This window comes from Nyctereutes procyonoides, unplaced genomic scaffold (assembly GCF_905146905.1).
Source record: "Nyctereutes procyonoides isolate TBG_1078 unplaced genomic scaffold, NYPRO_anot_genome, whole genome shotgun sequence".
Lineage (NCBI taxonomy): Eukaryota > Metazoa > Chordata > Mammalia > Carnivora > Canidae > Nyctereutes > Nyctereutes procyonoides.
The window spans coordinates 49,833,045-49,859,952 of record NW_026575146.1 but is presented as its reverse complement, the minus strand read 5'-3'; the positions used below and the strand labels follow the sequence as shown (position 1 = coordinate 49,859,952).

General features: G+C 37.4%; 1 protein-coding gene across 2 annotated transcripts in view; it reads right to left on the bottom strand.

Annotated features, from left to right (window-relative positions):
* Nucleotides 1-26,908, bottom strand: part of TRPM6 (transient receptor potential cation channel subfamily M member 6) — a 125,627-nt gene that overhangs the window by 69,841 nt on the left and 28,878 nt on the right. For both annotated transcript variants that reach the window (XM_055311216.1, XM_055311217.1), the window contains exons 5-14: nucleotides 24,090-24,303; nucleotides 22,351-22,475; nucleotides 18,990-19,161; nucleotides 13,792-13,960; nucleotides 12,829-12,952; nucleotides 10,027-10,099; nucleotides 9,802-9,902; nucleotides 6,967-7,101; nucleotides 5,832-5,885; nucleotides 3,179-3,319 (exon numbers count right to left, since the gene is read on the bottom strand). In XM_055311216.1, coding sequence (XP_055167191.1) covers nucleotides 3,179-3,319; nucleotides 5,832-5,885; nucleotides 6,967-7,101; nucleotides 9,802-9,902; nucleotides 10,027-10,099; nucleotides 12,829-12,952; nucleotides 13,792-13,960; nucleotides 18,990-19,161; nucleotides 22,351-22,475; nucleotides 24,090-24,303 — 1,308 coding nt within the window. The remainder of the gene's footprint in view (nucleotides 1-3,178; nucleotides 3,320-5,831; nucleotides 5,886-6,966; nucleotides 7,102-9,801; nucleotides 9,903-10,026; nucleotides 10,100-12,828; nucleotides 12,953-13,791; nucleotides 13,961-18,989; nucleotides 19,162-22,350; nucleotides 22,476-24,089; nucleotides 24,304-26,908) is intronic.

The following is a 26,908-nucleotide window of genomic DNA, read 5'->3' as shown; positions in this document are numbered from 1 at the left end:
CCACAAGGTGATGGAAATGAAGATTTGCCATAATAAAAGTCACTTCTTCCTCCCTCTACCATAGCCCCACCAGGAGGCCTGGGTATAGGCAGAAGATCTGAATGAGTCTGTCCCAACCAATCATGGTGGATTCAGTTAAGTTACTATACTAACTTGCAGTTAAATAGCGATACTGGGACACCTGGGTGACTCAGAGATTGAGCATCTCCCTCCAGCTCAGGGAGTGAACCCCGGGGTCCCGGGATCAAGTCCCACTTCGGGCTCCCTGCAGGAAGCCTGCTTTTCCCTCTGCCTGTGTCTCTGCCTTTTATTTATTTATTTACAAATAAATTTATTTATTTGTAAATTTATTTACAAATAAATTTATTTATTTGTAAATTTATTTACAAATAAATAAAATCTTTTAAAAAAAGAGTGCTACTAAGGTTCATTTTTAGGGTGGGTTTTAAATTTTTTTAATTTTTATTTATTTATGATAGTCACAGAGAGAGAGAGAGAGAGAGAGAGAGAGAGAGAGAGGCAGAGACACAGGCAGAGGGAGAAGCAGGCTCCATGCACCGGGAGCCCGACGTGGGATTCGATCCTGGGTCTCCAGGATCACGCCCTGGGCCAAAGGCAGGCGCTAAACCGCTGCGCCACCCAGGGATCCCTGGGGTGGGTTTTAGACTGGTCCATAAAAACCATTGTCATAACATAAAATCTAAGATCGACAACATGGCTAGCTGTGGCCAGTGTTTGCCATACCACATAATCATCACTGACAAATCATTTATGGAAAGGTCAATGTGTTCCATGATGTATTCTTTTGCAATATTTTTTCTTTCAATATAATTACCCAACCTAAACTTAGGTATTCTGAGGTTGTCTTCAGTTTTAACTGGAAGGCCTAGGTAAGGGTTGACAGGTTTGAGAACCTGAGCTAGCACTGCTTTTGCAGACGTTCTTTGTGTCATAATATATTCTTTCTTCCAATATCCAGTTTCTTTACCCTTAACCAATAGTAAGTTCACAGATACAGTGGTCTTCCCAGCTCAAATAACTTTCCAATGAGATCTTTTAGGTTAAAAGGCAGTTGAAGAGATTCTGATAAAATTGTCATTGGCCATATGATCAAAGCGCCTATTCACACATCCAGTACATAGCAGGGTCACAGCATCCAAAGAAGGAAAAGATCTTCAGCAAGATTTCTGAAGGCATATTATCCAGGGACACAGAAAGGTTAGTGGAGGACTTCTCATAGTGGCCTCCCCAGCTGGCACACTGCCTCAGGGTTATGCTGCCTAAAGTACATCCGTGGCCTGGCCCCCTTCTGAACCCAGTGGCATGTGGCCTCCTGGGGGATCCCCTGGGCTGCACCCACCCACACAAGGCTCAGTAGCAAATGCAGTGCCTGGAGTCCATGTCAGTGCTTGCTCAAGTTACTTTATTTACTCATTTATTTTGGTTTGCATTTTATGGATATTAGAGAAGTGATAGGATCCTGACTTCTAAAATATAATACTCAAATTATTATCATTATTATTGTGATATAGGATTAATAGCATCTTCAATAGTAATCACAATATTATTATTAACAGTTACTCTGTGATCTCTGTGTACCAGGAATATGGGTTTTCCAGGTGTTATTTTATCTAATTCTTTTGACAAATTTATGAAAGAGATATTATATTATTATTCTCATTTTATAGATAAGGAAAATGACACATGGAGAGGTTAAGCTTCTCACTCAAGATTTCACAGCTACTAATGAACAAAACTAATACTCCATCCCAAATCTCTCTGACTCTAAACCATATATTTGTAACTGCTATGTTCTAATTTACTATGAGTTTCCTAAATAAATTCTACTCCTTCACTAGGAAACAGAAATGGAAAGTAATTTCACACCATTTCAAAAGACAAAAAGCACTAAAGGTACCTGGTCAGCAAGCTCCCCACTGGGCTACACCAAGAGCATAGTTGGTCCTCATACTTGTCACAGGTAACCTCACAGCAAACTATATTTCATTTAGCTGAAGGAGCTGATACCTCAAGTATGTCTTTCTGCCTTTGAAATCTCAGTGAAGATCATTTTCTCCATGACACTTGAGTGTCCTTTTGTTTTGTTCTTTTATTTCTTAAAGACAAGTTGGGCTTCACTTCACCTGATTCTTTATAAATAAAAGTCAAAAGTGGCTCAATATTCTGGATATTCCTGTGATCCCACTCCAAACCACCTTTCCAGTCTACCCTTCGCAACCTTCTAACATGTCGATGGCAACAAAGATCTCCTTGTCACTGCAAAAACATAATCTGATGTCCATAGTACTGTGCCTTTCACTGTCCCTGCTCATCTCTCAACCCCAAATGCTCCAAACTATCTTTTCTAACACGTCCATTATCCTCTAAGAAGAAAGCTCTCTTTGGTTTACTGGGCAATAGTGGTGATTTTAAGAAATGAACAACATTTTCTCTGCTAATCAACCAGGCAGCAATTCATTCCTAAACTTTCGAAATGTTCATAGAAAATAAAATATGTACGATGTACATTTTTACATATAGTACACACAGCATGCATTTTCCAATATAACCCCAACACACCTGTCCCAAATTTGTCATCTCCAGATTATGGACTCATGAGTTTATAGATATAAGCCCATTAAGTTTTTGCCTTCTGCATTTTCAAAAGGAAAGAAAAGAACTGGTCATCTCTCCCTTAAATCTTACTCAAGACATTACTTCTATGTCAGTATAGCACAGGGCACCTGGTGGCTCAGTGATTGAGCCTTTGGCTCCGGTCGTGATCCCAGGGTCCTGGGATTGAGTCCTGAATCAGACTCCCTCGGGGGAGCCTGCTTCTCCCTCTGCCTATGTCTCTGCCTCTTTCTGTGTCTCTCATGAATAAATAAATAAAATCGTATATATATATAGATCTTATATATCATACATATTGTATCCTCTTCTGTATGATGGCTAGTTATTCATAAATCTGTTTCTTCTGAGAGTTTCTAAACTCCTGATCTTTATGTTCATCCTAAGCCAACACTGTAATTTACATGTGGCAGAGACTCAATAAATGTCGATAAACACAGATGTCCATTTTAGAAGCTATTCCCATGCTAACCCTCTAAGCCATTTTTCTAAAAGTGTAACTTCTAGTTATCCCATATTTTACAAGGGTACTTATCAATTGTGGTACCTTATGTTTTCTGTAGAGGTTGTTGTAGAGGGTTCTGAAACTTTTTCTAGTGTAGCTGCTTCGATATGCTCCACCAATGAGGTATTCGATTACCAATCCAATGTCAATCAGTGTTATCCTGTAGCCTGTGAGAAGGGTATGCTGAAACAAAACCATGTAACGGATTGTAACTTTCAGTCCCCTTTTTGTTTCTCCTATTCCATCTGTTAGGACATAACCAATCAACTGCAAAGAGGTAGATTCATACATTTCAGTCATCTTCACAAACTGATTGATTAATGTGACCAACTACTGATAGTCTGCTTGCTCAGATGGAAAACCCTAGCCTTACTGTGTTTTTCATTTCACACACATCAAGTGTGTGCTTATAATCGCTCATTCTATTCTCTTTCTCTCTCTCTCTCATGCATAGATACACTTTATAATAAAATACACTTAAATATAGTATAAAAGATTGTTTTTAACTGGAAATTATATAACTACTACAATAGGAGTAAAATTACTGGAGGATATTGCCAAAATTTGCAATTTTGACATATTATTTAAAATAAAAGTTACTTAAGAGAAAGCCTGTACGAGAAGAACACTCAGACCCTCCTCTGTTTCCCTGAAGGCAGGAAATAACTCTCCCATGTGAAAGGGACCCTCCTTGTCCCAGGAAGTAAAGAGACATACTTATCACCAGAGATGCAAAATTCAGAGTAGAGAAGGCTGTATAAGCAACCCTCATTACTTTTTATTAATTTACTTCTCCAGCCAAAATTCTGTTTAGAATTCCTTACTAATTGAAGTTAAGTTTTCTTTGTTCTGTCATTTCTTCACAGATTTATTGTCTCTTTATCTGAAAAGTATAAAAATTGCCTGCCTTGCTCATTTCTTGAGGTCTCCATTTCATTACTGGGCCTATGTGTACACATAATAAAACTTCGGGTTTTTTTCTCCTGTTAATCTGTCTCATGTAAAATTTAATTCTTAGGCTAGCTGGAAGAACCTTGAGCTAAGGAATATTTCTTCTTCCCCTTCAATATACTGAATATATGTGATCCAAAATTAACATTGGGTGAGATCTTCAATCTCTCTAGAGCACTTTGCACTATGTTGATTGCATCATACACAAAATGAGATTGAAAATAGAAGTAGAACAAATAGAAGTAAGGAACATGGAATGGTGAACAAAATAAGATATCAAAACATGAGGCTGTGCCAAAACAAATATTATGGTTGGCAGTGTCTTAATCCAAATGAAGATTACTTTGACCACTTAAAACTCCACCTTACTACCTCTTCGTAACTGTCACTTCTCAACTCCCACTCACAGTACCTTTTTAAATTAAAGTATAATTGGCATACAATACCCTATTAGTTTCAGGTGCATATCACAAGATTTAATATTTTTATACCTTATGAAATGATCCCCATGATAAGTCTAGTTACCATCTTTTGCCATAGAAAGTTATTACAATACTATTGAACTATAGTCCCTATGCTGTATATTCCATTCCATTCCCATGACTTATTTATTGTATAGTTGGAGTTTGTACCTCTTAATCCCCTTCACCTATTGAGCTTATTACACTGATACATATATGAATTAATGTAAATACACTCATAATTTACTTTTTTCAGGGAACACCAAAACTAATGCTCTTAGTTGCTAAGAGTTAAGAGCATATTTAACCTATTCTACTCCCTTTTCTTCAGTTTACTGTAATGAAATCAAAGTTCAAGGAAGTAATCTAAAATCATTTTGATCATGCAAACTAAATTTACATCAGTACGGATGCTTTTGTTTACTTTTAATTTGCCAACTAAATGTCTTCCTCTGCAGTCCTTTTACTCTGGCTCTCCCACCAAGTCAACATAGCCAGAAAGCCCACACCCTCTCCATCAAGATACCAGACTTCTGAGAAATGATGAAGTACTATAAAGTGTGCCATGGATGGATTTTAATTATGGGGACAAAAATGTCTCTCTTAGTTTTCTGCAGATGTGAATAAGAGTTCTTGGCGACTAAAAGAGAAAGAATTAAAGCATAAGAGAATGCTAAAGGTTTGATAACTAATAGATGATGAGTTTAAGTCTGATTTAACTCAAAGTTTGGTGAAAACACCATGAGCAAAACATGAGCGAGGGTATAGAGCAGTGGGATTCATCCTGGCTCCCTAGAACAATGCTTAGATTCACAAAAGAAGATAGGGACCCCAAACCATCCCTCATAGTCAAAACAATAACAAGACAATGAAAATCACATATTAGTCCTCTGATAAACATGACAGAACAAGGAAATTTCTTCATTTTTCAGCAAGTATTATTATCACTGGAAATACAGTTATATTATTGAGGTAAAATTCTGATTGAAAGTTCTGTATGTCTCCAATTCATATTTTATAAGAGACAATAATTATTAGTTAATGCCACTTACTTGGTAGATCAAATCTTTTAAAACATAAAATAAATTACAATACAAATTACAAGGAAAAAAAAAGAGTAGTTTGGTGATGAAATTGTTCAGTCAAAGAGGGTAGGTAACTCTCTAGAAATTCCAAATCTACATTTTATGAAGCAAAATCTGGCAACACCTCAATCACAAAACTAAGGCAATACACAAAGAAGTTTGTACACATTCATAATTAGGTTACCATAATTAGGTTACCTGTTTTACATCTCGGACAAGGTGATGCAAGAGCATATTAGTAGGTCCTTGTTTCTGTAATAAAGAAGAAAAGAAAAATTCATTCCTTTTAATTACCATGCACTAGGGGGAAAATATTTTATTTCAGAATATGTAAATATGTAAATAACCCAGAATACTGAAATTTTTCTTTAACATCTTTAGTTATGAAGCTTACCCCAATTAGTTATAAGTAAGTCTAGTCTCTATTCTAGTCTCTATTTCCTAAGAGAAGATATAATTAGATTGAAATATTTTTCAAAGATGTAAAAAAGAAAAAAAGGATATAGATGTAGGTGGTAAAAACTTTATTTTTTTCAAGAGACAAAAATAAATTTTAATTTATAACTATCCTTTATCATATATAAATTACACAATTACAAACCCCATCACACAATTACATTCCATCAACAATTACTTATCAATCACTACTATGTTCAATACAGCTTTCAAGAGAGTCAATGAAGAATATAAGTACTTTCGTCATAGTTTTCACAGTTAATTGAAGAGACAGGGGACTTACATGAAAAAATAAGCTACGAAGATGTGTGCTCAAAGAGTTGCAAAAAAACTGTACCATAGGAATAGATCACTGTAAACTGGAATATTCACAAAGGGCTTGAAGAGGGCTTTGAAGAAAGGGTAAGATTCAAAGGACAAGGAAGTACATTTCAAGAAGCATGGTTGGCTTGAGCAATTGGTGTTTTTACAATGAGTAAGCTGGTCTGGTTTCAATAAAGGGTTTGCATAGGAAAGTTGCAGGAACAGAATTTTAACAGCCGCCATAGATGGAGATGCTTCCAACAATTCAATAAAAGCAATTTGTTCTTACTGACATCATTGGCTTTAACTATGGTCTTACTGTTTTGTTTTCTTAACTTGGTTTATGTTTCTATTTTGTGTAATTAATTAAAATAAGAAACGCAGATATGGCTAGAGGATAAAATGGATTTCGTAAGAATGTCCGTTGGTTGAGAAATCTGTCTCTCTCTAACCTATCTTTGTACGTCAATATTCAATGAGGCTTGAACATTCAATATTTAGGTTACGCTAAATCTTAAGCTAATTAATAAATGAATCTTAAAGGAGGTGATTGATGGAATGTTCCAATACTCACTGTGTTATAGAGCTCTTCCAGTCGGGGGATGGTAAGAAAGCGATGTAGGTTCACTCCGTATTCTATTAAGAGCTTCACAAAATCCACTCGATCCATCACTAAAGCATCTAACATTGCTTGTTCCAGTGCGCCAGCCTTAAACAAATAAATAAAGGTAGAAATAAGAGATATAGAAAGTAGAAATTTTTTAAAAATAGAAATAACTAAAGAATTACATATATTTGAACTGAAAACAATGCAGATACAATAATCATAAAATACAGTCTTACTAAGAAATGTTCAGGACCTGACTGAAGAAATAGCCAAAAGTGAACCTGATGAAATAAAAGATACTTTAAATAAATCTGTTCTTGTACTAGAAGACTGACAATTATAAAGATCTCATTACTTTCCAAATTAATGTACAGGTTTAATGCAATTCTAATAAAAATGCAAGGTTTCTTTCTTTGTTGTTGTTGTTATTCTAACTTGGTACATTTTCATTTAAACAATACCCAGTTTCTGAATATAAACAGGAAATTAAACACACTCACTTATTTTACTTTGACCTAAAACTTCAATAAAACTACAATAAAAGGATTTTTTTATTTTTTTATTTTTTTTAAGAAATGAATCCACAAGAAGGAGGTCCAGAGTGTCACATTTTGGAAGTTGGAAAGCAGACAGTCAAATGGTAATTGACTTAGCAATCCCCAGAAACCCAAAAGGTGAAAGTCCCCAGATATTGAATCACAAAAAAGCCAACAACCACAAAAATCTATGCCACAGAATTCTGGGGGCTCCAGGATGAAATAAATGTACACATACAGAATCCCTAATGTAGAGGACTTCCCAATCATCTTCCCCCTTTTGACTTCTATTACCACTAGCAGGAGGGCTTTTATCTTATCCAGGCAGGGGACTGGAGGATTCTTTTCTGTAAAGGGACTAAGAGAAAAGGCAGGAATATGCTGTCATCTCAGGTCCTCCCAGCAACTGGAAGCCAGATCAGTCCTCTGTGAAGCTTAAACCTACAGTTAAGCCCTACCTATGGGCTCAGAACTTCTAAAGAGCTTTCTTTCCTCCATTCTTACATAAAAAGTCCAGAATAAACACACCACAAAACATCAGTTATTAAGAATTAGACAATGCAGAAGAAGAAAACTTCAGAAGAACTATCATTAGTATCAGTGAAATAAGGTCCTATAGATACTATGAGATACTATATTTAGGATGCTTAAAAAAATAAAATAATAAAAAAAAACAAAGAACAAATTTGCTCATAGAAATTAATAGCATGCTACCAGAAACTAATAGCTCCATATAACGCATGAAAAATTAAAGTTGAGGAAATCTACCAAAGGAAAAATATGAAAGAGAAAAAAGAAAAAAGATTAGAGGAGCAGTCCATAAGTCCAACATTTAAATGCTATGAATTCCAGAAAGAGAACAGAGAAAAGAAGATGGCCCCAGCATGGAAACCCATGATTGCTAAGTTGAAAGCATATGCCCAGCATAATGGATATAAAGACTCACAACAGCACACAGCACTATGAAATCTCAAAACATTGGAAAGATTATTTTTTTTTAAGTTTTTTTTTATTTACTTATGACAGTCACAGAGAGAGAGAGAGAGAGAGAGAGAGAGAGAGAGGCAGAGACACAGGCAGAGGGAGAAGCAGGCTCCACGCACCGGGAGCCCAACGTGGGACTCGATCCCGGGTCTCCAGGATCGCGCCCCGGGCCAAAGACAGGCGCCAAACCGCTGCACCACCCAGGGATCCCCTGGAAAGATTATTTATTGAACCTCCAGAGAGGAAAAAAAAATGGTCAAAGGATTAGAAAACAAATATTTTTACTTCTCAATAGCAGTGTTGAATGCAACAACACTAAGCATTCAAAATTATTCAGGAAAATTAGCTCTGATCTTTAATTAAAATATATCAAAACATCTAAGTTCTCAGAATATTTATGTTCCATGTTCCTTTACTCAGACAGTTACTGAAGGATGCATCTCATTGAAACAAAGGAGTAAACCAAGGAAGAAGAAATGGGATACGGAAAACAGGTGTTCTAACACAGGAGAGAGGCAAAGGGAATCTCCAATATGATGAAGGTGGATCCCAGCATGACAGCCCAGAACCAGGAACAGCAGGCAACCAGTCCAGATTGTAGCAGTGAGGACAGGACCATAAACAGAAAAGTGGAGAGGTCTCTAAAACGAATGAATCAGAAAATAGCAATATGACTTGTTATTTAAAAATATGGAGATTTATAATGTCAATACAATATAAAAAATGTCAAAATTACTTCACTTTTGTGATTAGCAGGACAGAGCACTACTGTTGTTTTAGTTGCCTTTTAGTACCACTAGATGTTTCTTAAATAATATGCATGTGTTATCTTGACTCAAAAATAATATACTTGTGGTATGGTCACAACTGCAATGTTTAAAAATGAAATGTTAATAGTGGTTATCATTAGCACTATAGATAATATCTCTTCTTTCTGCTTTTCTCTGTTTTCACTTATTTCTATTATGAGTACATGACATTTCAATGCAAAAATAAGAAAAAAATTTAAGTTTTAAATAACAATATAAAAATCCAGCCATTTAAAAAAATAAGTAAAACATCCTTCCATTTACCAATTTCAATTAGCCTGAGGAAAAAAATGATTTTAGGGAGGCAAAGTTGATGAGAGAAATGTCTCAGGTATTGGGCACCCAGCTACAGAGAAGCTACCTCCATACTCCCCTCAAACCAATCTATCTCTCTGCCAATTTTTTCTTTTGACTTCCTCCTTACAAGCCAACACATGAAATATTTTTCCAAAATAACTTCATTTTAACTATACCTTCCAATGTTGTCCATAAATTAGAATGTGTTTCTTGGCAATGTCCATTCTGTCCCAAGTCATTGCCAGATTTAATTGTTCTGATGCTGCTAAATTTGTGCCTAGGGTAAAAGAAGAGAACAATCATATATCTTATTTAAAATATCAACATTAAAAAAATACCAAGTTCCATGGAATGGGAAAAGAGGAAACGTGGAAGAAATGTAACCCCCTTTAGACACTCACCCTTGAGCAGAGCCGTTAGGATTGCTAAATCAAGGTCTTGTGACTCCTCGGAATCAGCATCAAATATGGTAATCTATAAGAGTTGAGAAACAGGAAGCCATACATTTTGGAAACTAGCAAAGAAATGTTTTCAAAAAGTACCCACAAAATGTGTTCTAGAGGTAATGAATTGACCAAAACAATGCAAAACACACACACACACACACACACACACACACACACAGTTAATCTTCTTCATTAGTTACTATCTTTTTACTTATAGAAAACTTCTTAAATAGGTTAATGGAGAATTGTGAACATTTAGAGAGAAAAAAAACTTGAAAAATCTACCTATCCTACAGGAAACACATAAAAAAATTTAATACACTGAATTTACTACTCATTCACTAGGATAAAAAGAAACTCATTATCAATTCCTTATGAAAAAAAAATCATTCCTTTCGAAGAGATATCACAAGATATTGTGCTTCTGTTTACCTCATCTTAGAAACTAAGATTTTTGCTTTTTTTAATGAGAGGTGAATCCTCAAGGATTCAGTCACAAAATACATGAGGCAATTACAATGCAATTAATGAGTAGAAAGGGCAGCACAAATAATCTTCACAATGTCTGTGTCCAGTGCACCCTGCCATGAGGCTAATTTTTTTAAGACAAGAATTTTATTTCTGATTATAAAAGTGCCTGGTGTCTCAGTCGGTTGAGTGCCCAACTCTTGGTTCTGGCTCAGATCACAATCTCAAGGTCTAAGATGGAGCCCTGCTTGGAGCTCCATGCTTAATGTGGAATCTCCTTAAGATTCTTTTTCTCTCTGCCTCTCCTCACTCCTTAAATAAATTAATTAATGAAAAAGAAAAAAAGAAAAGATTGTCTGCAGTTAATGAATGTATCTCAGTCTTTCAAAATGAAATTTTGGGATGCCTGTGTGGCTCAGTGGTTGAGCTTCTGTCTTCAGCTCAGGGCATGATCTCAGGGTCCTAGGATTGAGTCCAAATCAGGCTCCTTGCATGGAGCCTGCTTCTCCTGTCTCTGCCTCTCTGTCTCTCATGAATAAGTAAATAAAATCTTTTTAAAAAATGAAAATATATTTTATATAATCAAGGGAACTATTCAACAAAAAGAGTCAAGTCTGTTGAGCCCAGATATACCACTAACTAGTCAGTCTGGGGGAAACATCTTAAGGCCACTGAATCTCAGAATCCTCATCCACAAGGTGAGAGGAACCCACTAAATAATCTCTAAGATCCCACAAAGGTAGAAAACCTATGCTTCCACAATTCAAGTATTGGCTCGCCCCTCTATGTGCATGAATAAAATCAACTCTTAATTATGCAGGAGCTGAAGACCTAATTCCTAAGAAGTGCAAACCTTTGGTACCTACTCTAGTTTCCTCTTGATGATTACATGTTCATTACTCTCTTTGATAACAGGAAGACACAAATCTCTTTAAGATGCCCATTCCTTTCTTTATTTTTTTTAATGATTTTTTATTTATTTATTTGACAGAGAGAGAGAGAGAGAACACAGGTAGAAAGTGGCAGGCAGAAGGAGAGGAAGAAGCAGACTCCTTTGCAGGGCTCAACCCCAGGACCCCGGGATCATTACTAGAGCCAAAGTCAGAAGCTTAACCGACTAAGCCACCCAGGCACCCCTAGATGTCCATTTCTTAATGGTTTTTGTGGGAAATATCAAATGCAGTAGACCACACACAAGATTTCATCTCTGACCCCACATTTCTGTTCTACCATTTTGTAACCACATGTCTCTGGGCAAATCACTTAAATTCTCTAGGTTCTAGCTTTGGCATCTCTGAAACTGGAATAAAAGATCACTGCCATATTGAACTCACTCATGGGGTCACTTCAAGGTGAAAAAAATACATCTGAAAACATGTTAATTATAGACATGGTTGTTATTTTTTTGTTATTAGGTGTGCTGAAACCAAGTGTTTGTCATGTATGTTTAGCTATGCTTTGTCCAGCCTGAGCTTGTTCAATTGTTTATTTTTGTTTTTGTTTTTGAGGCCAGGTGCTTAAGTATTATCAAAATCTTGAATGATTTGGTCTAGCCTTTGAATTCTAGAAAGATCACTGTGAATCATGACATATCTGCATATTTACTATAATTGTTGGCTTCATCTCATCCAACTCATTGATAAAACTTTGGGTCAAAGTACCCTAAAACACTAAAATCTTTTCCTGAATCTATATTATGTTCACAGACCATAGTTTATGGCCTTCATTTGTCCCAGAGTATATACTTGTATTCCCCAGTGTTCAGTGCGTTCCCAAAGATCACCGGCAGGATCTACTGGGATGTTATGACGCAGTCATCTAAACCAGCAGATTAGACTTCTTTTAAAACATGGAGCTGCTCTTTTACCCTCTGAAAATATTTATGTGTGATCTTCACTAAATGTGGTCACTTCCTGTAATACTGCTATACTAAGTTTTTTTCCTAAGTACACTCTGAAATTTGAAGCATTGTGAGGAGGTGGGGAGAGGAGGAAATAAAAAGCCAAGTTTACCCAACTAACAGTCAAGTTCTACCGAGTTCTATACAATCAAATTAAAATGAAAAGCTCCTTGTTTCAGGAGCACCTAGCTGGCTCCGTTGGAAGAGTGTGTGACTTTTGATTTTGGGATCATGAGTGTGAGCCCCACGTTGGGTGTAGAGATTACTTTTAAAAATAAAATAAAACTTTTAAAAAAAACTTATTTTTAAAAGTTGTGGAAATAAATATTACAATTGATACAAATTATCAGTTTTTAAAGTCAGTTGAGTTATCAACTCATCATACTCACAGAATCCCTGTGCACCATACACTCCATTAGAATTTGAAAAAGGTGCTTGGACTGTTTAAGACTAAAGTTAAAAGCGTTCTGAATCATGCAGATGATCTCCTCCTTCACCTGAGGACGTAGGGCCCTGAGAGAGAGAGATAAATGGTCATGACTCAGCACAATGCAGAGAAGGGATGGAGCCAGCAACTTCAGCAGGGGAGCACCTGTGTGTCCCACCCTACTGAAGAGGATTCCTTGCACAGTTCTGCTCTGAGAGCAAGTGAGCAGGAAGCAAAGGGAAGCAAGGTAGCAGGAGGCTGAATTTGAAAGCAAGCATGGATGGATCTACCAGGATCCTGGAAAGAATGCACTCTGGGGCAAGGTTCTGGAGCTGACAGATTTCTAAAACATGTTTATTAAGTAAATGGGTGCAGTCAATATTTTAGTTCATAGGCATTAGATTTACTTAACACAGGAGAAAGACCACACTTTTAAAATTGGAAGAATCACATTAGATAGACGGATGGCCAGAGAGAAACCACCTTTTTTATTTGAAAAGGCTAAAGAAAACCTTAAATAAACACAATGTATATTAATGCCAGGATGCTGATTTCCCCAATTCCTGCTCATTTTCCTAATGGGAAATGAATCCGAAGGTGATCTAGGTCCAGCACTGGTCTTCTCCCTCACTCCCACCTTGAAAGTGCTTTTACCCCTTCCCCCCACCCCACCCCACCCCAGCTCACACAGGGTTCTAGAGCTCCTGAGACAGACAGGCCATTCTTCAGCTATGGAAACAGCAACTTACATCAGTGAAGGGCATTCTGGCATTAACTAATACATATAAAAATCACTGAAAAATTAATTCTAGTCTCAATCTCTGGCCTCCAAGATATGTGGCCCACATAAATGGAGAGCTTAAAGAACTAAAATGGAGGAATAAATAGTTACCATGGCTTAAAAACTGAGAAGTCAGCCACTCACCCTTCATCTGCTAAGTGTTTGTGGGTAAAGGCCAGGAGGTCTGCAGCCCTGCCTGTGCCTTCACACACCACCACCGGGTCTTTGTCTCTCACAATCTCCCACACAGCGAGGATGACATTGGGACCTCCTTCCACCACCAGCCCCACCACAGGCACCCCTTGTCTTGAGCCTGTTTTGGATGACAGACAATACCAAACTGTTACAAAGAAACCCTATATTGGCCAGTCATCCATGTTACTTTCCTGGACACAAGTCTTTCAATTATCCCATATACCTAATACTTATGCTCACCCCTCTTCCTTCCTTGACTCACTCAGGCTTCCTTAGTTCAAGACCAAGCCAGAAGCTTGGACTTTCAATAAAGTTGCATAAATATGGTAAGAGCATCTTCAAGCTTTCCCCATTTAAAAAGTAGCCAAAGATTTTCATTAATTTAAATTTTTTAAAAAAAATAGTCTTCAAGAAATTTCTACTTTTCATTGTGGAAAACTTAAAGCATATTTTGAAAAACAAAAATATGGATCCCAATATAACTATCACTCATCTCCAGAAATGATCAAACTTTTGCCAATCTAATCAACTTCTAATGATGATATTTCTAAGAACAAGATGGAATGGGTAACTTTCAGACTTTTACATTTCAATGTATTCCACTTTTCACTGTTTAAATTTCTTATCATGAGTACACATTTTATTAAAGAAGACCAAAAAAAAAAAAAAAAAGGAAAGACCATGGAGTCTTTCTTTTTGAAGATATTGAATGAAAAAAAGTTACAGAATGATATGTATAGTATAATCCTTTTTATACATTTTTTAAAGATTTTATTTATTTATTCATGAGAGACACAAGAGAGAGAGAGGCAGAGACACAGGCAGAGAGAGAAGCAGGCTCCTTGCAGGAAGCCCGATGTGGGACTCAATCCCGGGTTTCCAGGATCATGCCCTGGGCTGAAGGTGGCACTAAACCACTGAGCCACCTGGGCTGCCCACCTTTTTATATTTTTAAAACCACATACATGAGTATGTATTTTATATAATGTTTGCATTATGTATAGGTATTTATATGTGCTTGCATGATACATGTGTGTATGTGTTCATAAATGTTTATTATATGTACATACCCGTGTATACATTTAGATATATCCATATCCATGCACGTGTATAAATATATGTACATATACACATTTTATATATACACTTATCCATATATACATTTTATATATATACATTTTTATATATTTATGTGTATATATATCCATTCTACAGTATATATAAATATTTCCTTCCTTCTCCTATATACACACATATATATATATATGACCAGAAACTCTGGAAGGGTACACATCAAACTATTAATAATGGAGAAGGGAAGGAAAGATTTGGGGGAAAATTGAGGAACTTGTTTATTCTATAGACTTACTTAACTTTTATGCTGTACATGTACTAATATATTTAAGTTAACATTTTATTTTACTTTTCTAAAGAAGTAAAATTGGCAGGCAATACCACGCTCACACTGGACATCAGAGGACTTTATCCCAGGCCCTTTAATAGACCCTCCTCTGGCCATGCCACCCCCTCACAGTTCAGGGTCTACAGGACCAATGGTTGAGAGAAGCCTGTGCCCTCTCCCCTACTTGCCCTAGACCCCCAAATTCCTGCTTCCAGGGGCTGTCGGGCCTATGCCCCAGATATGTCCTCCCCCAGGACAAACTTGACAATGACCCTGGGATGTAGGGGAGGGGAAGATAAGAGCTTGGACATACAGGCTAGGGTGTCCAGGTGACTATGTGTGTGTAAAACCCCTGGCACAGAGGGACAGAGCCAGGGGAAGAAAGAGAAGTAGAGACAATGACATAGATGGAAAAAACTTTTATAAGAAAGTCTCTTATGCTCTATATAATGAAATACTATGCAGCCCTGAAAGATGTGTTAAACTAGGCTTACTGATGTGGAAATGTACCCATATTTACTGGCAGAGAGAAGACTACAAATGAAGCATGGATATTATATAAATCCAGTGTTCAACATTTTTTAAAAATGTTGCTCTGTGTGTGTGTAGAAAATTCCTAATAGGGATGCCTGTGCAGCTCAGCGGTTGAGCAACTGCCTTCGGCTCAAGGCATGATCCCAGGGTCTAGGGATCAAGTCCTCCATCAGGCTCCCCTGCCTGTTTCTCCCTCTGCCTATGTCTCTGTCTCTGTCTCTCTCTCTCTCTCTCCCTCTGCTTCATGAATAAATTAATTAAAATCTTTTTTGAAAAAGGAAAGAAAATTTCTGAGAGAGTATATATGAAAATGTTGAGAATGGTTAGTTTTATTGGGAGATTATGGAAAACCCTTCCTTTTCCTATATGTTATCTTTGCTTTATCTGAATATGAGAGTATATAGCACTCTTACCATCACAAAAGAATCAATAAGGTAAAAAAGGGAATTCAATTTCTATTGGGTACATCTTTTTGAAGCAATAACTAATTCCCACAAAAATAAAAATATTTGTGATTGTCTTCTACAAAAAGAATCTTACTGATGCTAATTAAATTTGTTAAAAAGGAAAAAAAAATGTCAAGTTCTTGCTGAGAAACCTCACTACACAACTGCTTTTATTCTTGGCCCCCAGGGTTAGGCAAGAATATGATATCATGCCTCCAAATTAAAAGCTCCTATAATAAGACATCCTAGGAAAGCACTCTTCTCCACTGTCATGGATATGAAGAGATACCATGCATCTGATCCTATGCTTTCTATTCTTAGGGGCTTAGGAACTGACATTGGCCACATTTCAAACAGCTGAAACCCCGGAATTCCTATAGCAACTTTATGATATCAGGGGTTTAGGGGTTTTTGATTTTTTGGGTTTTTTTCTAAGTACTCTTGGCCAATATCAAGGGTTTTCCAGGGACTCCAAGAAGTCCTGCTGAAGAAAAAAAAATGAAAGAAATCAACAAAATATTTAACTATTTTCATTCCATCCAAATAAATCCTTTTTGAGCAGTACAAATACAGTAGAAAACTTCCCTAGTGAGCATTGTGGGCACAAAGATCAGCTTTGATATGTAAGAGTTTGAGGTCATTGGGGGCTTTTCTCTTTTGTCCTCCTTTCCTTTCCTCTATTTCCTTTCTTCTTCTCTTCCTTGTCCTTCTCCTCCTTCTTTTTCCTTCCTTTCTTCCTTCCCTGTGTATGTGTGTGTATGTGTGTAGGTACCATACTGGTTTTGCTCCTTCATACTGGTTCTTGTTAGAATAATGTTACCAATCCACTGAAATGGACTCTACATTCTTTTACACACAAAGTGAAACTCTCCGAATAAATCCTCAGTTTCAAGATCTTTGAAAGTAGAAGTGTTACTTGGTGCTATATGCAAGCTTCAGGTTGTATCCACGCATCCACAAACGGAGAATCAGCAGGGTTATAATAAGAAAGATAAGATTTTGCTCTCCTGGGGCACACAGTCTGATGCTGTATGAAACCCCTGAGCAATTTTTGTGGTGAGCATAGGTCAACAGAGGCAATAGGATATTTCAGGCAATCGATAGATCAGACCTCTAAAGGAGCCCTCACCCATGGGACTCTTCTTCAGAGCCAGTCCCTAACCAGTCCTCTCCTCGTCTCTCTTTTCCTCTCCTCTCCTCTGTGGGTCTCCCTTATCCTCACTCACACCTACTCCACAGAGGACCACATATCTGATCTTCTCTCTCCTTTTCTTACATAAATAAGCCTCCAACCTTCATTCACACTAAGCTCTAAGTGACTGGCAACAATTCCAAGGGTCCCTCCCACACCTACCCTCCCAACAAGGAAATTAAGCCTATATCAAAGGAGGATAAAAGAAAGAAACAGATATTTACTGAGGGCATACTATGTACCCCACACTATCCTAGGCACAGCAAGCATACATTATCTCAATTCTCACAACAAAGGGTAGACAATTCCTTCACTTTTATATTAAGAAAACTGTTCAACAAATATTAACTTCCTTGGCCAAGGTCATCGACAGTAGTAGTAGACAGTAGTCTGCCTCAGGAGATCAAGGTAAAAAAAACTAAAGGACATTCAGCACTTCTGGCCAAAAGTCAAAAGTTGAAGAGGACTTGAGCCTTTCAAGGGGCTTTGGCTCCCTGGTCTTCTGCCCCCAGGGTGGCAACATTTTGTGGAAGATTTAACTCATGAAAAGAGGCAGAGGCCCACTTTCTGCTGCCTTGGATGAAAAGTCACCATTTCTTCAGGTAGCACCTACCTTTTCACACCTCCCCTCCCTTCTCCCTCCTATAGGTACTACTGTTAAAAAAAGAGACAACAAGCTCAAAATAGAGTCACTTGTGCTAAGCTCCACAACAGCAAACCAAGATTTAATACCTTACCTAATTGTAGTTGCAACCTCTCCCAGGAATGTAACCTTTAACCAGTCAGTCTGGAATTACCTGGTTGGCACTATTGAGGTCATCTGCCCCCACCCTCACTCCACCTTCCCCCAACGGAAGGTGACCTTGCCCAAAACAATCCACTCCTTGTCAGAATAACTCCCCTGACACACCTCCTTCTGCCCATAAAAGTTTTCTATTCTGTCTATCTCCTTGGAACTCCTCTCCATCTGCCAGATGGGATGCTGCCCAACTGATGAATCACTAAATAAGACCAGTAAGATCTTTACGTATACTCAGCTGAATTTTTTTTTTTTAACACTACCAAAATGGCTATCTCAAAGCATCCCTTGGAAGCAGCACACAACACTGAAACTTTCAAAGGTCCCTATTTCTAAAAGCCCTGTCTGGTTTTAACCTTTCCCTATCTGGGGCATGAAATGCCATCTTAGCTGATCAAACTCATGCCCCACTCTTCTCAGGCCAGCCTCCTTACTGATCTTCAGTCATTCCCATTCTGGCATCAATACTCCCCACAAGCACACTAGCATCTTCTACTCATCCTACCCTACAAACAGCTGGGGGCTATGCTAAAGTCTCCACTGTTCTAGAAAACCTCTATGATGACTATGATGTCCTCTGAGACTTCCTCTCTCCTGTCATGCACAATTCCACATCACTTTCACATCCTGCTTTCTTCTGGCTGTGGGTTCACATTTGTTCATTTAAGGCGAAGACCAACTTGGATGTCTCTACTCTGTATGGATAACGAAGGAGTGCCTTTTTCCAGAGCAGCCCCCCAGCGAGGCCCTATTGGTTGAACCTCTGGTACTCACGGCTGTGTATTTTCTGCAGAGAGAGGTACTTTTCCAGATTCCTCCTGAGCTTCATCTCATTTCCATACTTGCCCACAGTCCCATCATCGGACAAGATGAAGTGGGAATGCATGCTGTTGAGTGTGGTAAGCTTGCTAAGGGGGTTGCCCAGAGTCTGGTACAGGCATACCACCTGGAAGACAGTAAAGATGAGAAGCTCAGAGCTCAAGGTCCTTCCCTGGGCTCAATTGCTCCATAAGGCCTGTCCAGCACCACAGAGCTCCTGCCAAGATTAATAAGTCCTACCTAGAACAGTGTTTGTCACGCTATCTGTGATGAAGGATCAATTTGGTTTTTTTTAATATCACATTTTTTGATGGATTAGTATGTGGTCCTATGTGTAACCAGCATTTGGCTCATCCTACATAAGGATGAGGTCTCTCTCATCCTACACAAGGATGAGGTCTCATACTACATAAGACTCATGGCATAAGTTCAATAACTCTCACACACACTGTGCTCAACACAATAAGCCCACTGGCCATATGCTTAGACATCACAGCACTGTCACATTGCTAAAAATGCTTCTAAATATTTATTTTTAATTTCTGTACTTATCTTGTCTCATACCATTATAAAACAATTCAAAGAGGTGCAGTGATATGCAGACTACATCACTATCCCAAAAATATGCCTTTCAGTAGACCTATTCGAAAACAATATTGTGATATCACTTTTTTTTCAAGTATTCCAAATGAAATGAAGAATAACAGCCAAACAACTGAATGGATATCCATCCATTCAGTATAAAAATTACATCCAGATTTTTATTGATACTTGTGGATTCTTCCTTAAGCTACTCCAATTCTTATTTGTTTTTAGAGACAAAAGCACAGTATTTGGAGTCAGAGAGTACAAGTTTAAGTCCAGACTCTTCTATTTCCTAATTTTAACTCGGGGTAACTCTTGTCTCCTTTCTCAGGCTTACTTTCCTCATGTATAAGTGAGGATAATAATTCTTACAGCAGAGGGTACTTCCGAGGCTTAAAAGAAATAATGATGGGAAAGGTACTATAAACTTTACCAACACTAGTCTTTAAAAGTTATCTTTTTTAAATATTTTATTTATTTATTCATGAGAGACACAGAGACAGGCAGAGGGAGAAGCAGGCTTCATGCAGGGAGCCTGTCGTGGGACTCGATCCCAGGATCTGGGATCATGACCTGAGCCGAAGGCAGACGCTCAACCACTGAGCCACCCAGGCATCCCTAAAAGTTATCTTTATTAATTCCTAAGTGTGACACTGACACTAGAAACCAAAAAGGAAAATAATTGATAGATTTAATACATCTTAAGCATCTTATCACAACATTAATATCATTTTTATGCAAGTAAAAATGGACAATAATAGAGGAAAGGTTAAATTATATTATTATTAAAATAACAAACAGTTCAGTAGAACATTATCAGGCATGAAAAATCAGAATGCACTCTTGGCCCCCAGAATACAATTTCCCACTAAAAGAAATCAGTCATTTCTCAAGGAGCAAAAAATATACATTATTAGCCTGGAAATCTTTTTTCATACCAAAACACAAGGAAGCAATGAAAAACAACTAGAATTGTGTTAAAAGGACTCAAGACAACTTGAAAAATTTCCACTGGCCAAAATGAGATAATTTGGGCATAATTAAAAGTAATAACTAGAATAGAATAATTAATTGAAATATACTAAATAAATTATGTTTGATACATTTCAATTCAGGAACCAAAAAAAAATCTCATTGTTCACCTTGGAGGTAAATAACAAATCACTGCTTTGAAAATTGGAAAATAAAGAGAAAGAATCAAGCATTTACTCTGCCCTTTCCCATACAACTATACCACAAGGTAAACCAAATGGTTGATGAGAAAATCCTTTAAGAAAGAATATTATAATTAAATACCAGCATTTGCAACTCAGTTGAGATCATGAATCTAGGCAAGGACATCATAAAAAGAAAAACAATCATATGTTACAAGGGAAGGACACATCTCTTATGGTATAAACTTGCACACAGAAAAGAACTTGCATTTGATCATACTTTTAGATCAAACTACCAATTTACAGGATATTCAGGAATTGTTAGTTTGAAATGTTAATATGAAAATGGCAATGTGGTTATGCATTTTTTAATTGTCCACATATTTCAGACATATCTACTTATTGGTATTTAGAAATATCAAAGTACTGGTGAATTAACTGCTAAATTAGAAATATTGGTTAAAATATTTGCTAGTGACATTATTTGATGTCTGGAATTTGCTTCAAAATATTGGAGTGAAGAGGTAGGGAATGGATAAAGGGATAGATGAAACAAAGTTAACTCTGAGCTCATAACTGTTGAAGCTATGAGATGGGTACATAGGATTTCACTATTTTAATCTGTCTACTCCTTAATATGTTTGAAATTTTTCAAAATGAAAGTTAAGGTAAACCATATACATGTCTATATTAATGACAGAGAAGTAACTGTTAAATAGTTAAGCTAAAAAAATAGATTCACATTGGTGGGTTTCTTTTACCACTTTTTTTCATACAAACTTTTTTACTATACATATGTACACATACTTAGAATTCTGGAATGATACACGCCAAGATATTAATAGTGGTTATCTTTCCTCTTCCTACCCTTTGTAATACCTGAGATTTTTATCAGAAATATACATTATTCTTATAAACAGTCTTAGACAAGTCCATTCCCTATAGAAAAACAGGATGAAAGAATCGATACACAGGAATGAATAAAGCAGAGTCCTAAAAGATAGGGAAAGAGGAGGGTCAAATTACGAATGTTCCTTGTTTTATCGCAAACACACCACTACAAGAAATTGAACTATTACTCTGAGCAAGACAGCAGCCACTGAAGGGTTTTTCATAGGAGAGTAGCATGATCTGATTTATATTTTAGAAGAATCGTTCTCGCTACTGTATTGAGCTTAGATTAGAAGAAGTGACAAGGGTGAGAAATGGGAAGGCTATTTCTATAGTCATCCAGGTGACACAAAATGGTGTCTTGGACCTGCTCAGTAACGGTAGGGGTAATGACAAAAGGTCAGATTCTGGATATATTTTTATATTTCAAGTAAAGCTGAGATAGTTTACTGATGGATTAGGTTTGCAGTGTGAGACAGAGATCATTCCAGGATGAGTCTAATGTTTTTGGCTTGAACAACTGCAAGAATGGGATCATCATTTTCTAAGATAAGGCAAGTGGGAAGACAAAAGTTGATTTGGGTTATATTACATTCAAAATGTCTTTTAGATACCCAGGTATAGTGCTGAATTGGCAATTGGACACGCATTCATTTCTTTTTGTTGTGAATAGGTTGTCTACTTACGTCTTTTCCAATAAGATCTCTCTGGTTCTCAATGACACCCCAAGGAGGGATTCCAACTGTCCAGATTTTTCTCAAGGACTGGAAGGAATGGGCTTTCAGGGCATCCCCAACGTGTTTGGACACGCCTATGAGCAATCAGTTTGGAGATGAAACTTTAACACAAAAATCATGCAAAACACCGTGACTGCTAGAAGAGACAAATGGGCAGAAATATGTAAAGGGCCAATCTTAGGGAAAGTTACTGGCACAGTGGAATGAATTTCTGATATCTTTGCTTCCTCTACTCTCTTTTAACACTTCTTTCTCCTATCTCTGACCTCTTTACCTGAACAATTCTCCTCTCCCTTTGGGCAATTTTTGTTTACAACCTCAGTTCTGCCCCTATTTTTGACTGACCAGAAAGTCCTCAAGGCCAACATGAATGCTCTACTTTGTTTTTCCTCTAACCTTCTCTACTGCCCCAACAAAACATCCTGTGGATATGCCCCTTGCTTCATTGAAGTAAATTAATTTAATAGCTTTATATACATAAACATTCCTAAACTAATGCATTCCTATTTGCCCTTTTGGAATTAATAATAACAACAATAATAATAATAGCCAGCACTGACCAAACTCTTACAATGCACCAGTAGCTTTTTAAAGGGTATTACATGTATTTACACTTTAAGTAGAAACTTTAACTTTATTTAATCCATTGTACAGACAAGAATTGAGTAATGAGGTGAAGCTGATGGTCCAGATGTCCCACCCTGAGCATGCAGACCCCAAGGATTTGTGGTTGAATGGGGTCAGACCCTGATTATTGTTTAAGAAAGCTTCATGTAGGTCTCATTTCTTATTTCTTTTGTTTATATGAGGTATTTCAATAGTCTTCACACTATTATATGTGTTCCTTAATTGGTCCTAACCAATTTTTTTTAAATGTTAAAAAAAAAAAACTCACAAAAAAGGGGTAAGTGAAATAAAGCATGTGTTGTTTAAAAGGGAAACCACAGCCCAAAATGGAATCACTTAAGCAAAGTTATCAAATTGGGGCTTAATACCTAACCTAACCTAACTGCAGTTCCAGCCTCCCCCAGAATGCAGTCTTAATCACTCAATTAGAAATTTTCTGATCAGCACCAAGGAGAGATAATCTATCACAAGGCTCTCCCCATCCACAAAGGAAGATGATTAGACCCCCTGTCATTCCCCCTAAGGGAAGGTGAACAATCCTCCCTTTTCTTTTGCTAATAACTTCCTTGCCCCACCCTCCTTCCTATAAAGGCCTTCCATTTTGTACAACTTCTCTTTACTTACTATATGGAATGCTGCCTAATTCATGAATTGCTTAATAAAGCCAATTATATCTTCAAATTTTCTCAGCTGTATTTTTGTTATTGTCTTGACCCTAGCGAGTTTAGCTCACACCCAAGCCCGCACTGTCCATACTTGCATGGATTCCATGTCCTTTCAAACCTCACCATAGTCTAAAATTCATGAAAAGACTATTTTCTTTGCCAGAAGTTTACTCAAAGTTGTATTAAAATAGCATGTTTTAACAATGATAAAAACACATTCCAGGAAAGTCTATGATTCTTCTGGGGTTTTTTCTAGTTACTATGCTTTTCATCTTTCTCATGCCACCATGTCTCCTGGGAGCACTGCAGAGCAGAGATTAGGTGCCATACTGCCTGATTGAGTTAGAAGAGGGAATTTAAAAAACAAAAGAATCTGAAGCAGGGAGTGCACTTTACCAGTATTAATGCCTTCCGTTATTATCCATGCTCCTGTTGTCTCTGCAGCTTTGACCAAACCTTGGCTGAAGATCTCTTTAAGTTTGGAGGGCATCTTGAAGTTCTGGATGCCCCCATGGACAGAGATCACCAGCTTTGGCAATTCCATCTTCCACTCTTTCAACATTAAATGTAACAGATGATCCAACTTGGTATCATAAGAAGTCCTAATATACTGGAAGATATGCATATACACATGTACATAAAATAGGAAAAACTATATGCCAGTAACAATGAACACACAGCAGGGCAGCTGAAATAGCCAAAACTTAAAAGGAAGTGTCTGAGATTTCTTTAAAAGTTCATCTTTGTATAATGGAAACATTTACTTTGAAAGGATCCCACACCCCCTGTAAGTTCCTTCTGGGAATTACAAGTCACGGTAGGAAGGCTTCCTCTGGCTTTCAGGGTTGGCCCACCAATGTTCTCTAGAAGGTCTGAGATGAGGCAGGAATACTTCAAACTGGCAAAAACCGCTACTCCAGGAAACCCATTTAAAAGAAAAAAGGCTTCTAGAAATAGGTAAAATGGGGTTTTTCATACATCCTATGACTTAATTTACTTGACTATTTCATGTATTTCCACAATTTAAATTAAATTATAATCCAGGAGCATGTATATTTATTTTACTGTAAATTTTACATTCTAACCAGTCCCTTTATATACAATTATCCCACCAAAAACATCTTTCTCTAAAACAAATACTTTTCACAAGAGTCATATTTTTAGTTAGTCAATGTAACCAAAAGAAGAGAGAAATTCTAATCAGCAGGTTAGACTGATTAGAAAACGAAAAATTTTGTGTTCTTCCTAAGATCATAGCTGGCTCTCTTTTTCCAACAGATGCAGCCACATTCAGACTGTTAAAATCATATTGAGATGAGTTTGCCAGACTCAAGCATAGCCAAACAACACTAAGATTAAGTCAGCTTTGCCTGGATAAGGGTTATAAGAAACCATAAATTAGAAAACCAAAAAGAATCACAGGCGCTGCTCTTCAGACATATGCAGAGAGAATTATTGCCTTATCTTCCAGAATGTGATAGTGACTTAAAAGAATTGTCTGTTCATCTTTGAAATTCTTAAAACACAATCCCTTTAATTACTAAAATGTTAGAATTCCTGAACATTGAGTTGGTACAGTCATCACAGTAGGTATTAGAACCTAAAGATGATCAGGATTCACTTGGTCAGTGAGAGAAATGAGTTGCCATGGCTTTCCTACATATTCAGGTAGGAGGGGAAAAAATAAAAGTTGACCTTTGTGAAATGGTCTGTGTTGCTCTGCATGGTGAACAAAGGCAGGAGGCAGCTCTGATGTGGCTCACTTAGTTCACCTCTTTCTCCTGGGTGCCTCTTTCTTTCATCTAGAAGTCCTTCTACTCCTAGCAGATACTCTGAGATTTCAGATAAACAACCTTGATCAACTAAATGATCAGTACTAGTCTTTTCTTCCAAAGGCCAACCCAAAATGGTGCTAAAGGTTAATGACTTTCTTTCCCCCACCCCCTCCTTTATAACTAACTCAGGCAGATTCTTAACTGGCCTGAATTCTCCTCAAATCCTTTGTAGAATGAGGTGGGAGGGATAAAACCAGGTATGGGAAAGCAGAGGGAGATAAGTAACCAACTCTCACAGCTCCTCTCACCATAAACATGAAGAACAATTCTGGGCTTAAATATAAAGGGATAGCTTCTTCTCTTCTGAGAAACCAAGTAAAATGCACTCAGGTACTCAGGATGTAATGGCAATCTAACCCTAAGTATAAAACCTATTAGTGATCAGACCTGTTGAACCATATTTTCTGTTCTATATGCACCATACTCTCCCTTGGCCTTCCCACAAGCCCAAAGTGTTCTTACCAAACACCTCACTCACCTTTCTGATCTCAGCGGAGGGGTCCCTACTTTCAGATGGCTTCCTTCACACACACACACACACACACACACACACACACACACACACTGCCCCAGAAAAACAGGAGTTACCCTTTCCATTTTCTTGAAGAACCCTGTATGTCCATCCAGAGCATTCCCTGCCCCTGCCCCCACCTGTAGTAAACTGTATATTTATTTCCTGTTTCCCTCACTAGACTGTAAGCAATGTTAATACATGGAACGTATGCTCTGGGACACAGCAAAGTATGAGCACCTCATAAATATTTGTCAAATGGATGAAAAAATGAGGAAATGAAGATGATTACAAATAAACATAAAAGCAAAAGGAAGAAAGACTAAAGCGAAAGGGAAAGATTACATACAGGGTTCCAGAAGAGTCAGCTTCCAAAAAGGATCACAGAGAAGAATAAAGGCAATTTTCTCACCAGCTAAAGAAAACATCTATGCACAAAGCTAAATGCAAGAGGATTAAGAATTGGAAATGTATATTATGGTAAAACTATATTATGAAACTTGATTATGACTACATTATTAAGAACTGTTGTTTCAAATCCATCCAACTGATGGTCACCCCCCAAGGTAAAGCTGATTTGAAGCTTTCCTGAGGTGGACACACCCTGCAGTTTCTCCAGGGAAATCTGCCTCTAAAAAAGCAGCAGGTGATCAACAAGCTCAAGAAAAAACATCTGCAAGATAGCTGACCTGTCTGTACTACGCAAATTACATGAAACATTATCATATTAGGGACAGGAGAAAAATTGGCCTAGAAAACCTAATTTCTGCATTTCCTCTCACAAGGACACAGCAGGCATGAACAGCCACAAGTTACTAGTAATTGGTATGGCCATGCTTCAGCTAAAACCATCTCTTTGGCAGTGACTT